This window comes from Eucalyptus grandis, chromosome 7 (assembly GCF_016545825.1).
Source record: "Eucalyptus grandis isolate ANBG69807.140 chromosome 7, ASM1654582v1, whole genome shotgun sequence".
In the NCBI taxonomy this organism is placed as follows: Eukaryota; Viridiplantae; Streptophyta; class Magnoliopsida; order Myrtales; family Myrtaceae; genus Eucalyptus; species Eucalyptus grandis.
In genome coordinates, this window is record NC_052618.1 from 53,360,987 (window position 1) to 53,371,874 (window position 10,888).

Here is a 10,888-nt window from a genome sequence, read left to right on the forward strand (position 1 = left end):
AAAATGAATTTGGACAGAATAACAAAAGGCATTGATGTAAAGGACAATAATATAAAGGAAATAAATATTTTCATATTCCCCAAAACGCGTCCCAAACATTTCCAAACTAGACAAGACTTTTCAAACATAGAATTTTTTTGGTCCAATTCAAACATAGAATTTCGAAACCGCGGAAATTGCCAACTAATCACATAATATCGCCAGCAATCAAGGTGACTTGCGCGTATGACATCATGTATAAAGTTCGAGTGAATGAATAAAAAAACAAAATGAAGCGTACTTTTCTAATGAAATATTAACCAGCTCTATAATGAATTTCCATTAAGAATACCATAGATGTATGCAAATAAAAAGTATCACTTAGGATGTGTTTATTCAAGTGAAAAATTTTCCTATAAATTCGCAATTAGGACTTTCATGTATTTAATTTACTGAAAAATGATCGAATACATGCTTTACGTTAAGGAAAATGAATTTTCTAACTTTAAAAGATGAAATCATTTTCAAAAAAATAGTTTCTTTTGTCATGAAAATTTCTTCGAAATAGACATATACCTAAAAGATATCAGGATCAATCTTTACCTTTTTACTTAATATTTGAGCCATCCGCTTTCACATTTTCTAAACTCCAAACTCTAGAAACTTTCACAAATACTAAACGCGGATACGCAAATCTACGTATGGATTTGCAACGTCGTATTTTTTATTTTTATTTTTTTTATTTAAGTCCAAACCAAATGGGACCGGGTTACAAAAACCAACAATTCCGTAATGCATCGACGGGTGTGTGTGGGGCCCCTTATGTGTACATTGACTTTTTCACGCCGTGAAAAATCCATCATCAACTCCGTAAACAGTTCTGACCCTCCCAAAAAAAAAAGTCCATAAGCACTTCCTCCTGCTTGAGGTTCTCTCTCTCTCTCTCTTTCTTCTTTCTTTTATGTTTTCTCCACTGAAATCGAATGGAATCGAGGGGGAGGAGGGGAGGTTTTATTTAGAGAGGACCGGGGAGCGGTGGAATCGCGTGGGTCCCTCCGCGATCAGAGGGAAAGAAGAGAGAGAGAGAGAGAGAGGAGGCTTCAACGTCAAGACAGTGGAGAAGATGGTGGGGAGGAGTGTGCGTTAAAAAGGGCCAGCTTGCAATGAAGGAGAAGGATTGCCTTCCCACCCACCTTCTCCGCTTTATTTATATACCGTCTTCTCTCTCTCTCCTCTCTCTCATTCACCACCAGCATTCCTCCTCCTCTTCTCCCCACCCCCTCAAAATTTCCCTTACCTCTTGATATATATAATTAGCACCATTACTTGCTCTGCTTCTACTTCCACTCACTTCCCATCTCTCTCTCTCTCTCTCTCTGCTCTTTACAAGAAAAGGCACTGAAACTCTAGTGTCAACCTCAGCTGTTTCACTCATCCACTCTACTCCTCACCAGCGCACGACTGTCGTTTCAAGCTCCAGGTCTGCCCCTCTCTGCTTTCTTGCAATTCTGCAGAAAATGACGAAGCTTCAAATTCTTAATGAACCCTCGCGGGAACTGGAGCTCAGTTGCCGTTGTTACTTTTCCTTTTTTGGGTATTTCGAAAGATCGATTCTTGCGCTCTGATGATACCGTCAAACTCGATTGCGAATTCGGCTATGTTTAGCCCGAAAACCGGGGGTCGAAAATTTTGCGCCTCTTCTTACGGTTTCCCGCTCGTTTATTTCCCCAGGTGAAAAAGAAAAAGGGAAAGCGGAAAAGGAGAATTTCAGGAGGCGAGAGAAAAAAAGAATGCCGGGCCAGAACATAATGGAGGAGATAGATTGCGGGAGCTTCTTCGACCAAATCGACGACCTGCTCGACTTCCCCAGCGACGACGTCGAGGCCGGGCTGCCCCCCATCGACCACGACTCCTTCCCCTCCTTCTGGTCCGACCAGCCGCAGCCCCTGCCAGGCTCCGGCTCCGGCGTCGGCTCGGTCTTCGAAGCTCACCCCGGCTCGGACCTCTCTGCTCATCTCTCCGTCCCGGTAATTACGCAATATTATTTCCATATTCTAGCTTACTGTATACGAAAGACTGATTTGAAACCAAAAGCTTGATAATGACGAAGGATTTCGGCCGATTTTTATATGATCAATCCGCCCTTTTGCGCCACGTCGCCTCAACTTTTTTCAATTTCCGGCCGTTGGATCGGCGGTGGATGACCGAATCTTGGCGGTTGCCAGGCTGGCACGGCGTGTCGAGTTGTCTCAAGTAGCACGCTTGTTCCATACACCCCGGGGTAAAAAATTCACGACGCGGGACCGACTTTTATCGAATCTCGTGAATAAAAGAAAAAAGTAAAAGAAAAATAAGTTAATTTTTAACTTTCATTTATCGATACGCTGACTTTAGGTGGCCGACGGTGTCGTTTTCGGGGTTAAATTAAAAACAATTGGCGGAAAAATCAGCGTCGGTGACTCTACCGTGACTGCTAGAGAGAGAGAGAGAGAGAGAGTGGAGTGCAGAGAGGCACATGATGAATGATTGACGCATTAACTGGCGGAATGTGACTTCGCGGCGTGCCTTGTCGCTGCCTCGCCTTTTCATTTTCAAAAATCTTCCGAGGTCGGGCCCCGACCTTCATCACCACACCAGCCACATTGCACCATTCAAATGGGCGGCTGAAATTTCAAAATAAGAAATCGAAAGGTGGTTCTTTCAAGTGTTTGTTGATGCTAAACTTGGTAAAATACACATTGGGGAATTGGGTAGTTTTTTTTTTAACCTGCTCTGTCTTCTGTGGCGTTCTTGATGGTCAACGGTTAAAATTTGTAATGGTTGCGCATTAGGATTGTCCTAGACGACTGAATTTTAGACTTACTGGAGTAGGTGATGAGTGGGGAAGTGTGTTGCTCTTTCTGGTCTGACGGAGGTCTTTGTTTTCGATGTTTTTCTTATGCAGTATGAAGACATTGTCCAGATGGAATGGCTGTCCAATTTGATGGATGATTCCTTCTCCAGCGACCCCCTCACCATCAACGACCAAGATCCGTCGAAGGCCCAGCCGGTGAGCCACGCTCAGTTCCAGACCTCTAGTCCCATATCCGTCCTCGACAGCAGCAGCTCCTGCACGGACGAGAAGGCGGCGCCCCGCAGCCCCGAGGCCATCAACCTCGCCCGGTGTGGCCGCGCCCGCAGCAAGCGCCCTCGCCCCAGGACCTTCAACCCGCGCCCGCCGGTGCAGCTCATCTCGCCCACGTCCTCAGTCGGGGAGAACCCGCAACCAGTCGATTCGGAGAGCCATGTGGAATCCCGTCCCGTGATCAAGATCCCGAGACAGGTCAATCCCGAGCAGAAGAAGAAGAAGAAGATCAAGTTCACTATGTCGACAGCCGCCGCGGCCGCGGCCTCGGCCGACACCAGCCAGAGCTCGGCGACTGCGCAAGCAGTCAGGAAATGCATGCACTGCGAGATAACCAAGACCCCACAGTGGAGGGCTGGGCCCATGGGGCCCAAGACACTGTGCAACGCGTGCGGCGTGCGGTACAAGTCGGGCCGGCTCTTCCCTGAGTACCGCCCCGCGGCGAGCCCCACGTTCATCCCGTCATTGCACTCGAACTCTCATAAGAAGGTCCTCGAGATGAGGAGCAATGTGGGCGATCCGGAGGCGATGGCCAGTCCTCCGGAGCTGATTCCGAATCGCGCCGTTGAAATGGAGTACATGTGAGGAAGGACGTCCAGAAGGACAGCGTTCCTCGTCGAAAAATACGTCTCTTTCTTGCGGGAAATTTCCTCAAGTCTCATTTACATTAATTGGGTTAGCGTCATTTCATTTCTTTGTTCATTGGTTATTGTACAGGAAGAGAAAGCTGGCGGGGATTTAGCGCAATTAGGCGATCCGTGTTATGTAGTTTGGGTTGGACAAAGATGGAAGCTTTAAAGGGTGTTTTAGAGTCGTCGATGATTTTAGGAGTATTGGGTAGGTCTTAGCTAGCGTCATTTAGGAGTTTCTAGTGCTGTTTTTGGTTTTTCTACCTTTGCATATTCCTTTTTTCAGTCTTTGTTCCTTTTCAAGGGAAATTCTTTTTGCAGTCTCTACTTGTAGTCGAAAATTCTGAGTTGAGCAATGAAATCTTGCAGTATTCCCTCTTATAATCTCCACATTGTTCTTTAAGTTATATCAAAGCACGTGTTCAAGATTGGCGGTTGTTCCTTTAGTAAGCCGGATTTACCAAATCCTGACATGACATGATAACAAGAACCGAGTTTGTTACGACACTGTCCAAAGATCTGAACTGTAAACTCAAACTAAGACCCAAATGCGAAGCTTTAATAACTTGTTGCCAAGAGTCGACTATAGTTTCCTTTCATTGTCAAGAGACGAGGGCATAAATGTCATTTGGTCGATAGAACTTCAAATCAAACTAGAAAATTATCACACAAAGAAACATTGCCGAACCATTAAGGACCCTCTTTTTTTCTGGTGCAACTAAAGTAGATGGGATTTCGGTTGGGGGATCAAAATCCAGTTCTGACCACCAAATGACAGTGCAACTTCACTACCGTACCAACTACTCTTGGACCTTCTCTCTTAAGCGCCGATCGTCCCTAATCCACCAGCCATTTTTGGCACTTCTCGCGAGTGCGTTCGAACGTTGATATCACGTCCTGAGTTCCTTCGAAGCTGCGTTCCAACCGAAGGTGGTGGTTAAGTACGTTGCTGGTGATGGAGACTTTTTGGTGATGGTGTTGTTACGACTCTGCCGATGTGGAAAGCATTCGTTCGTGACTGAAAATAGTCGTCTTCGAAAGCGACGTGCCATTCAAATCAGTAGTTGCGAAGCGCAATCGCAATGACCACGCTAGAGTAGGCGGAATCAAGTAGCGGTCTGAGGCAATTTGGAAAATGCTTCTTCTCTGCATCGCATCATTGCAGTCTGGCTGATCATGATAGACCTAGTTTTTTCGCAATTGGGAAAGAACACACCTGGCGAGCTGCCCCCACGGACCTCATCCCTCCAAGGAACCCACGAACACAAACTGATCTACCATCTTAACTGAAAACTGACATGTGTGCTCCGGTTGCGGAAATCCATGAAGTTTATTTCGCGGACCGAGAGTGCGTGTATCCCGCGCATTTCGTCCCTTAAACCAGATGGGTCTCGCGCGACCAGATTGTCGGATGGGCCGACCGTATCGCAATTTCGTAGCAGGACAATTTGACACCAAAATGTGGCAGCTGACTTCAAGCCCTGATGACCGTTTGGATTAGGGGTCGGGTAAACCAACAAAACGGCATTAGCTACAGTAGCGAACTCCGACTGAGAGTGGGCCTCGAAACAAGACATGGGCTGGCCCATCGCAGCAGCCCAATAAGCGGGACGGTTTTGGGCTCCGCTTCACGGCCCAAGAGAACGCGCGCTCGTGCCATCCCCGAAAAGAACTTTCGGCAAGCGCCGCGTGCCGATTTGTCCTGCAACGATGAAACATGGGGAAAGGCAAGCTTTAGACCGAATTCTAGAAAGAAAAGAAAAAAGAAGAAAATGAAGAAAATATATCGGAATGGGTGGGGGAAGTTGACCAGAGGGAAAGGGGAAGGGCGGTGGGTTGGTTTCAAAGCCTGCGCATAAGGCGAGCCCGGTGGCTGCGGCCACCGACGCGGCGGCACATTTGGGGGTTGGAGTTCCCGCAGCTGAGCTGTGCCACACGTGTTGCATTTAATGCCTTCACCCACCCCATTTTCTTCGCCTTTTCTCTCTCTCTCTCACTCTCAATATATATATATATATATATATATATATCTGTGTGTGTGTGTCCCTTCATGTGTTGAGCCAAAACTGTTCCGATTTTCACTGCATCCTGAAATTTCTTTCTGGGGGAGGTAAAATGAAAAAGAAGAAGGGAAAACAAATGCCACGAGACAAGAAGTTTGAGTTGAGATCACGAATCCCGAGCCACACGAGTCAGACAGTGGAGAGACGGGTCGTGGAGACGACGTCGCTTTCGGCTAAACAAAAATGAAAAAATAAAATAAAAGGAAAACTGACGAGGAGAGACTAAAAAAATCTGTCGTCCTTCTTGGCCCAGCTGAGCCAAAACAAAACAAGGGTCAGGAAACGACAGAGATTCTCGGGCGGGTCCTACTTTTCCCCCCCCCATCACACATCACGTCTCATCAACTTCCGAGTAACGACATCGTTTCGGCCCCCCAGAAATCTGGCTCCCCACTGCACATCCCTCGTCGCAACCACCGCCTGATGAATCGGAGGAGAAATTTTTTGCAAGGAGAAAAGGCCATAAAAAATTTAAATTATGTCCACTTAATACGTTTACCCTAAAATTTTCTGTGACGCAAAAACTCTCAAAATATGCATTTATCCTACATTTTTTTGTAGTGTAAAAAAATCCAAAACTTATACCTATATAATATATTTATCCTCCCCCTCCATCAAAGTTTCATTAAATTATTTTTTTAAACAAAATATGGTCGTTTTTATTTCACTTAAATCACATAAACATTATATCAATATTTTTTGTTTTTAGGTTGGCATCTGTGTAGGCAGTTTTTTAATTGTTCTAACTTATAAAATTTTGACGAAAAGTAAATGTGTCACATATATTCAAGTTTAAAATTCTTGGTGTGATAAAAAAAAAAAAGTTTAGGGTCGACGTGTCGCGATGGACATAATTGAGAGTTGTTGGTGGGTTTTGCCCTTTTTGCAAATGATCTTGCTCACTTCTAAACTTAATTTTTGATTTCTAACGACCTTCGTGATGCTTGGAAAATGTTGATGCTGAAAATGCTTGTGGGTGTCAAAAATAAGAGGCCAAAAGATAATATATCACAGCCTTCTCAAAGGGATTTCAATGTTATCGACGTCTTCGGAGCGCGTTAGAAAGATGCCCTGCCTTTTAGGTCTGTCCTGGATAAGAAACTTTGGCACGAGATCTAAGCGAGAATATTTGGTTAGATTCATTCCAAACGGCTTTATATCATCCCTTTCTATTTACTATAAAAAAATAATTTCGATTTATTTTGTAAATTAAATATACAAAATTAGGTGAAGAAAACTAAAAAAGCCATTAGGCTTACCCTCAAAGATATACACAGAGAAAACCGACCCAACTTTGAAGCTTCTTCAAAAGGTCAAAAACAGAATATATTGAATGAAATAGGCATTAATCACTCATAGTTCTTTACCCAATGGAGGAGAGAGTTTGAGCAGAAAAGCCATGATGGTTTGTCAAATAATGGACGATCCCCGACATTGTATCTTCAGTCAAGGTGGGAAAATATAAAATTGAAGAAATGACGATTGAAACAAAGCAATGTCCAAATGCTTTTAGCTCCAAGAACAAAATGGACAACAAGTGACTAAGATTCACTTTTCCTGTATCTACTTTGATCATTTGAGAAATGAAAAGGTAAGCATCTTCAGGACTATATATAGGATGTCGTAATGCTAGTTCTCCATCGACATGAGAACCTTTCGCAATCCTTGAAAGAAAACAAAAATGGCGATGAAGCATGTTCAAAATCTGTTTGTGCCTAGTGCTGATAGTACTTTTGCTTCCAAGCTCCCGTGCACGACCTCCCTATGTCATGATCCGAGGGAAGACACTTGGTAAGGTTGTTCGAGTATCACATGAAGACAATGGAAAGGGAGATAACGGGCAAGGAAGTTGTTACAAGTTTATGAGGGCTAGTCCGGAAGGTCCCGATCTGCAACGTCATTGAATAAGACAATCGCTGCCTTCTTTTATTCACGAAATGCGTCCTAGTGAGCATGACATAATGCGCTTCCTTCTATATTGTCTCATTATTTTTTTCTATGAGTTTCCAAATCTCACCAGGTCATATTTCAATGTAATGCCGCAGTAGAGCTTTCAGAGTTTGTGCGCATGGCAAGGGAAACTACTACTAGTAATGTGTTCATCAAAATTGGACTTATATAAGTGAAGCATTAATATAGATGCTACTGACTAACTATTTTGGCATTTTTGTTATCTTTAAGCTTTTGAATATTGGCAACTTAGAGAAGATCTAAGGTAGTGAGCCAAAAGAGATGTTGTTATTATATATGACCCTACGCAAGTATTTTTTATTTTTATTTTTTTATCAGTGATGTTGTCATCCATCTTAAAGTATCAATTCCATATGACATTCTTATTTCTGTTTGTAAGTGAGATGGGTGTAAAATTATCAATGGGACAATATGTATTTTAAATTTACACTATTAAACTGTCTAACCCAAAAATTTAAACTATAGAAAGAGAGAGACGACATAAACATAAGGTTCATATAGATATGGAATACTTTTACACCCTTCTCACATACAAATAGAAATAAGAATGGCACATGGAATTGATATAAATAATATGTCTTTTAAATTGTTGTGGATCGTCCATTATTTGACAAACCATCATGGCTTTTCTGCTCAAACTCTCTCCTTCATTGGGTAAAGAACTATTAGTGGTTAATGCCTATTTCATTCAATATATTCTGTTTTTGACCTTTTGAAGAAGCTTCAAAGTTGGGTCGGTTTTCTCTGTGTATATCGTTGGGGTAAGCCTAGTGGTCTTTTTTACCTTTCCTCATGATCATTTGTGTCCTCATTATTGTCTTATGCAGGGAACCAATGAATTTTGAAGTAAATTTGATCTTGGCATAGATTTAATATGAGTTCAAAAGGTGAAGATTCATCTTGATAACCTCAAAAAGTAGGGATAAAATTGAAAAAATGGAGAAAAAGTGAGGATTTCTATTGAAATTTGGCAAGTATAAAAGGAGAATAATCATTTTCTATGTATAAGATAGAAATTCTCGATTCGAATGCAACGAATTCGGTTTTCAAATTATAAGATACCTAATAAGATATGGTAATAGTTATATTTACAATTCGATAGATAAAGCCTTACTCAATGCGTATTGACACATTGTCAATAATAAGACAACTAAATGCTCGACGTATCAAAAAGGAATCCTTGTGAATGAACTTTCAAGAAGATATATTTGGACAAATTAAGTTCTGGGTATTGTACAAGGTCAATAGAAAAAATATTTTTATTTGCAATCACACTCAAGAAAACATTACGGCATTAAAATAATTTTATATTTGGATATGTAAACATATCTCTTTTGTTCTAACTTTTATCTTATCTTCCAAGAATCCAAGGCCTGCGTTTGCGTGTCGAGAATCTTTTGTACGTATCCGCACGACGCTCCTCCTAAGCAGCATTCAGCAGATACCCGAGGCAGGAAAACGCATGTCTAATTGTCAAAAATGGTGTCGATTTCTCCAAAGGAGAGCCTTTAAAAAATTCCAAAAGTTACTTGTCAATAAATCTCACCTATTATTTATATCGTTCATCAATCATTAAAATAATAACCTCTTTTTTTTTTTCTCCTTTTTTTGGTAAAAGGGATTGTCTTTAGACGCGACCACTAGCAGTTGCCGTATATGCTCCTCCATCGTCCAGACAGAGTCCCCACGAATCCCACAGCCTCGTCGGGTCAAACAAATTAGGTTTCTCTCAGGTAACTAATTCTTTTTATTGGCTAATTATGATAATCATCGACTATAAACCTCATCCCCCTCCATGATCTTTCTACCCTTTTAATTTAATAGAATACGTACGTGGCTACACGTATTTCCCGGGGCTCCTAATTGTAAATACAGATGGTGTATTGAAGTTGCAACGAATTAAATTTTTTAAAAAAGGAAAAGGTAATTTAATGGGAGCATAGGAGACAAGTGACCATGAATAGTGTGTCTGTCCAGAGGTCCCTCTCGCGGCCCCCACTCCACAAGACAACCACAAGACAATCTCCATTAACATTACAAATTTGGGTTTGGGCGGGGCGTGCGTGCGATGTCTTAGATAGACTAAGCAACTAAAGATGATGATGATGATGCCACCATCGTTAATGCGAGATTGGTCACTACCCAATTTTTAAATTTATTTTCCCATTCGATTCAATTTATTTATTAATTTTTCTATTTTTTTTTCCGGCAGATAGGCAACGCGTATGGTGTCCTTATTGGTGTTCCTTTCGATTTTTTTTTTTTTTTTTTTAAAGTTTTGTTTGGTTAATGTGGTTGTTGTTGTCCTCATTTTGTGTCAATTAGTCCACAGGGTGTCTGGTTAATGGGTTGCTGTCGACATGCCCTATGTATATTTATTTCTTTCCTCTACTTTTTTTCATAAAAAAAGAAGGAACTGGGTCCTAAAAATTTCACGTGGTATATTATACAATTAAGCTAAATCCAGCAAGAATGCAAAATGTTTTTTCTCTAGAGTGTTTTGATTTTGCCATATGCTAAAGTCATTATAAGGTTAAAATAGGAATATTGAACATTTAGTTTGATTTTTCTTTTTATGGGGGGAAAGACGAATTTAATATTTTCTTTGTGCCACCAGCAACAATAATAAGTCTACTTTATAGTCTGGTGGAGAGTCCACGTCAAGGAATTAATTCTGGTGACAGAGGTGTACCGACCCTATGCCCTTAGCACGCTGCGTACTTCCTGGTCGTCAAGCCTTTTCTCTTCGTCCCACCACGATAGCTATCGGGATAAATATGACGTCATCCGACCGTAAAAAATGGTCATTATTGCCCACATATAAATTAACTTGCACTCGTATTACTCGGTAATTCGGCAATAAAGCAATTATTCGAGAGACGGGGATGAAGTGGTCTCTCCAGGTAAGGTGAACCGAATGAAAATTCATCGGTCAAAGAGAAATTTAATTTAAATGTTTAAAATTTAATCTCCTCATCTCTATTCGGCTCGACAGTTTCATAGAAAATAATTAGCAATTGAAAATAATGGGTAAACAACGATCAAGGAGATCCTCCGCGATCATGTAAAAGCATTTGAAAATGATGCATTTAACCTTCGAGGATCAATTAATCTTATTTTTT

The 10,888-nt window shown here is 41.7% G+C and overlaps 1 protein-coding gene across 1 annotated transcript; it reads left to right on the top strand.

The window, feature by feature from the left end:
• Positions 1-1,201: 1,201 nt before the first annotated feature.
• On the top strand, positions 1,202-4,116 carry LOC104454219 (GATA transcription factor 8). The gene is made up of 3 exons (XM_010069006.3): positions 1,202-1,459; positions 1,711-2,006; positions 2,924-4,116. Exons 2-3 carry the CDS (start codon positions 1,770-1,772, stop codon positions 3,686-3,688), a joined length of 1,002 nt encoding a protein of 333 aa, XP_010067308.2. The 5' UTR covers positions 1,202-1,459; positions 1,711-1,769; the 3' UTR covers positions 3,689-4,116.
• The last annotated feature ends 6,772 nt before the right edge of the window (positions 4,117-10,888 follow it).

Bases quoted from the DNA above. Each gene is read 5' to 3' on its own strand.
- LOC104454219 (XM_010069006.3), top strand. From the start codon at position 1,770: ATGCCGGGCCAGAACATAATGGAGGAGATAGATTGCGGGAGCTTCTTC. The intron at 2,007-2,923 runs GTAATTACGCAA...TTTCTTATGCAG, and splicing joins CTGCTCATCTCTCCGTCCCG to TATGAAGACATTGTCCAGAT.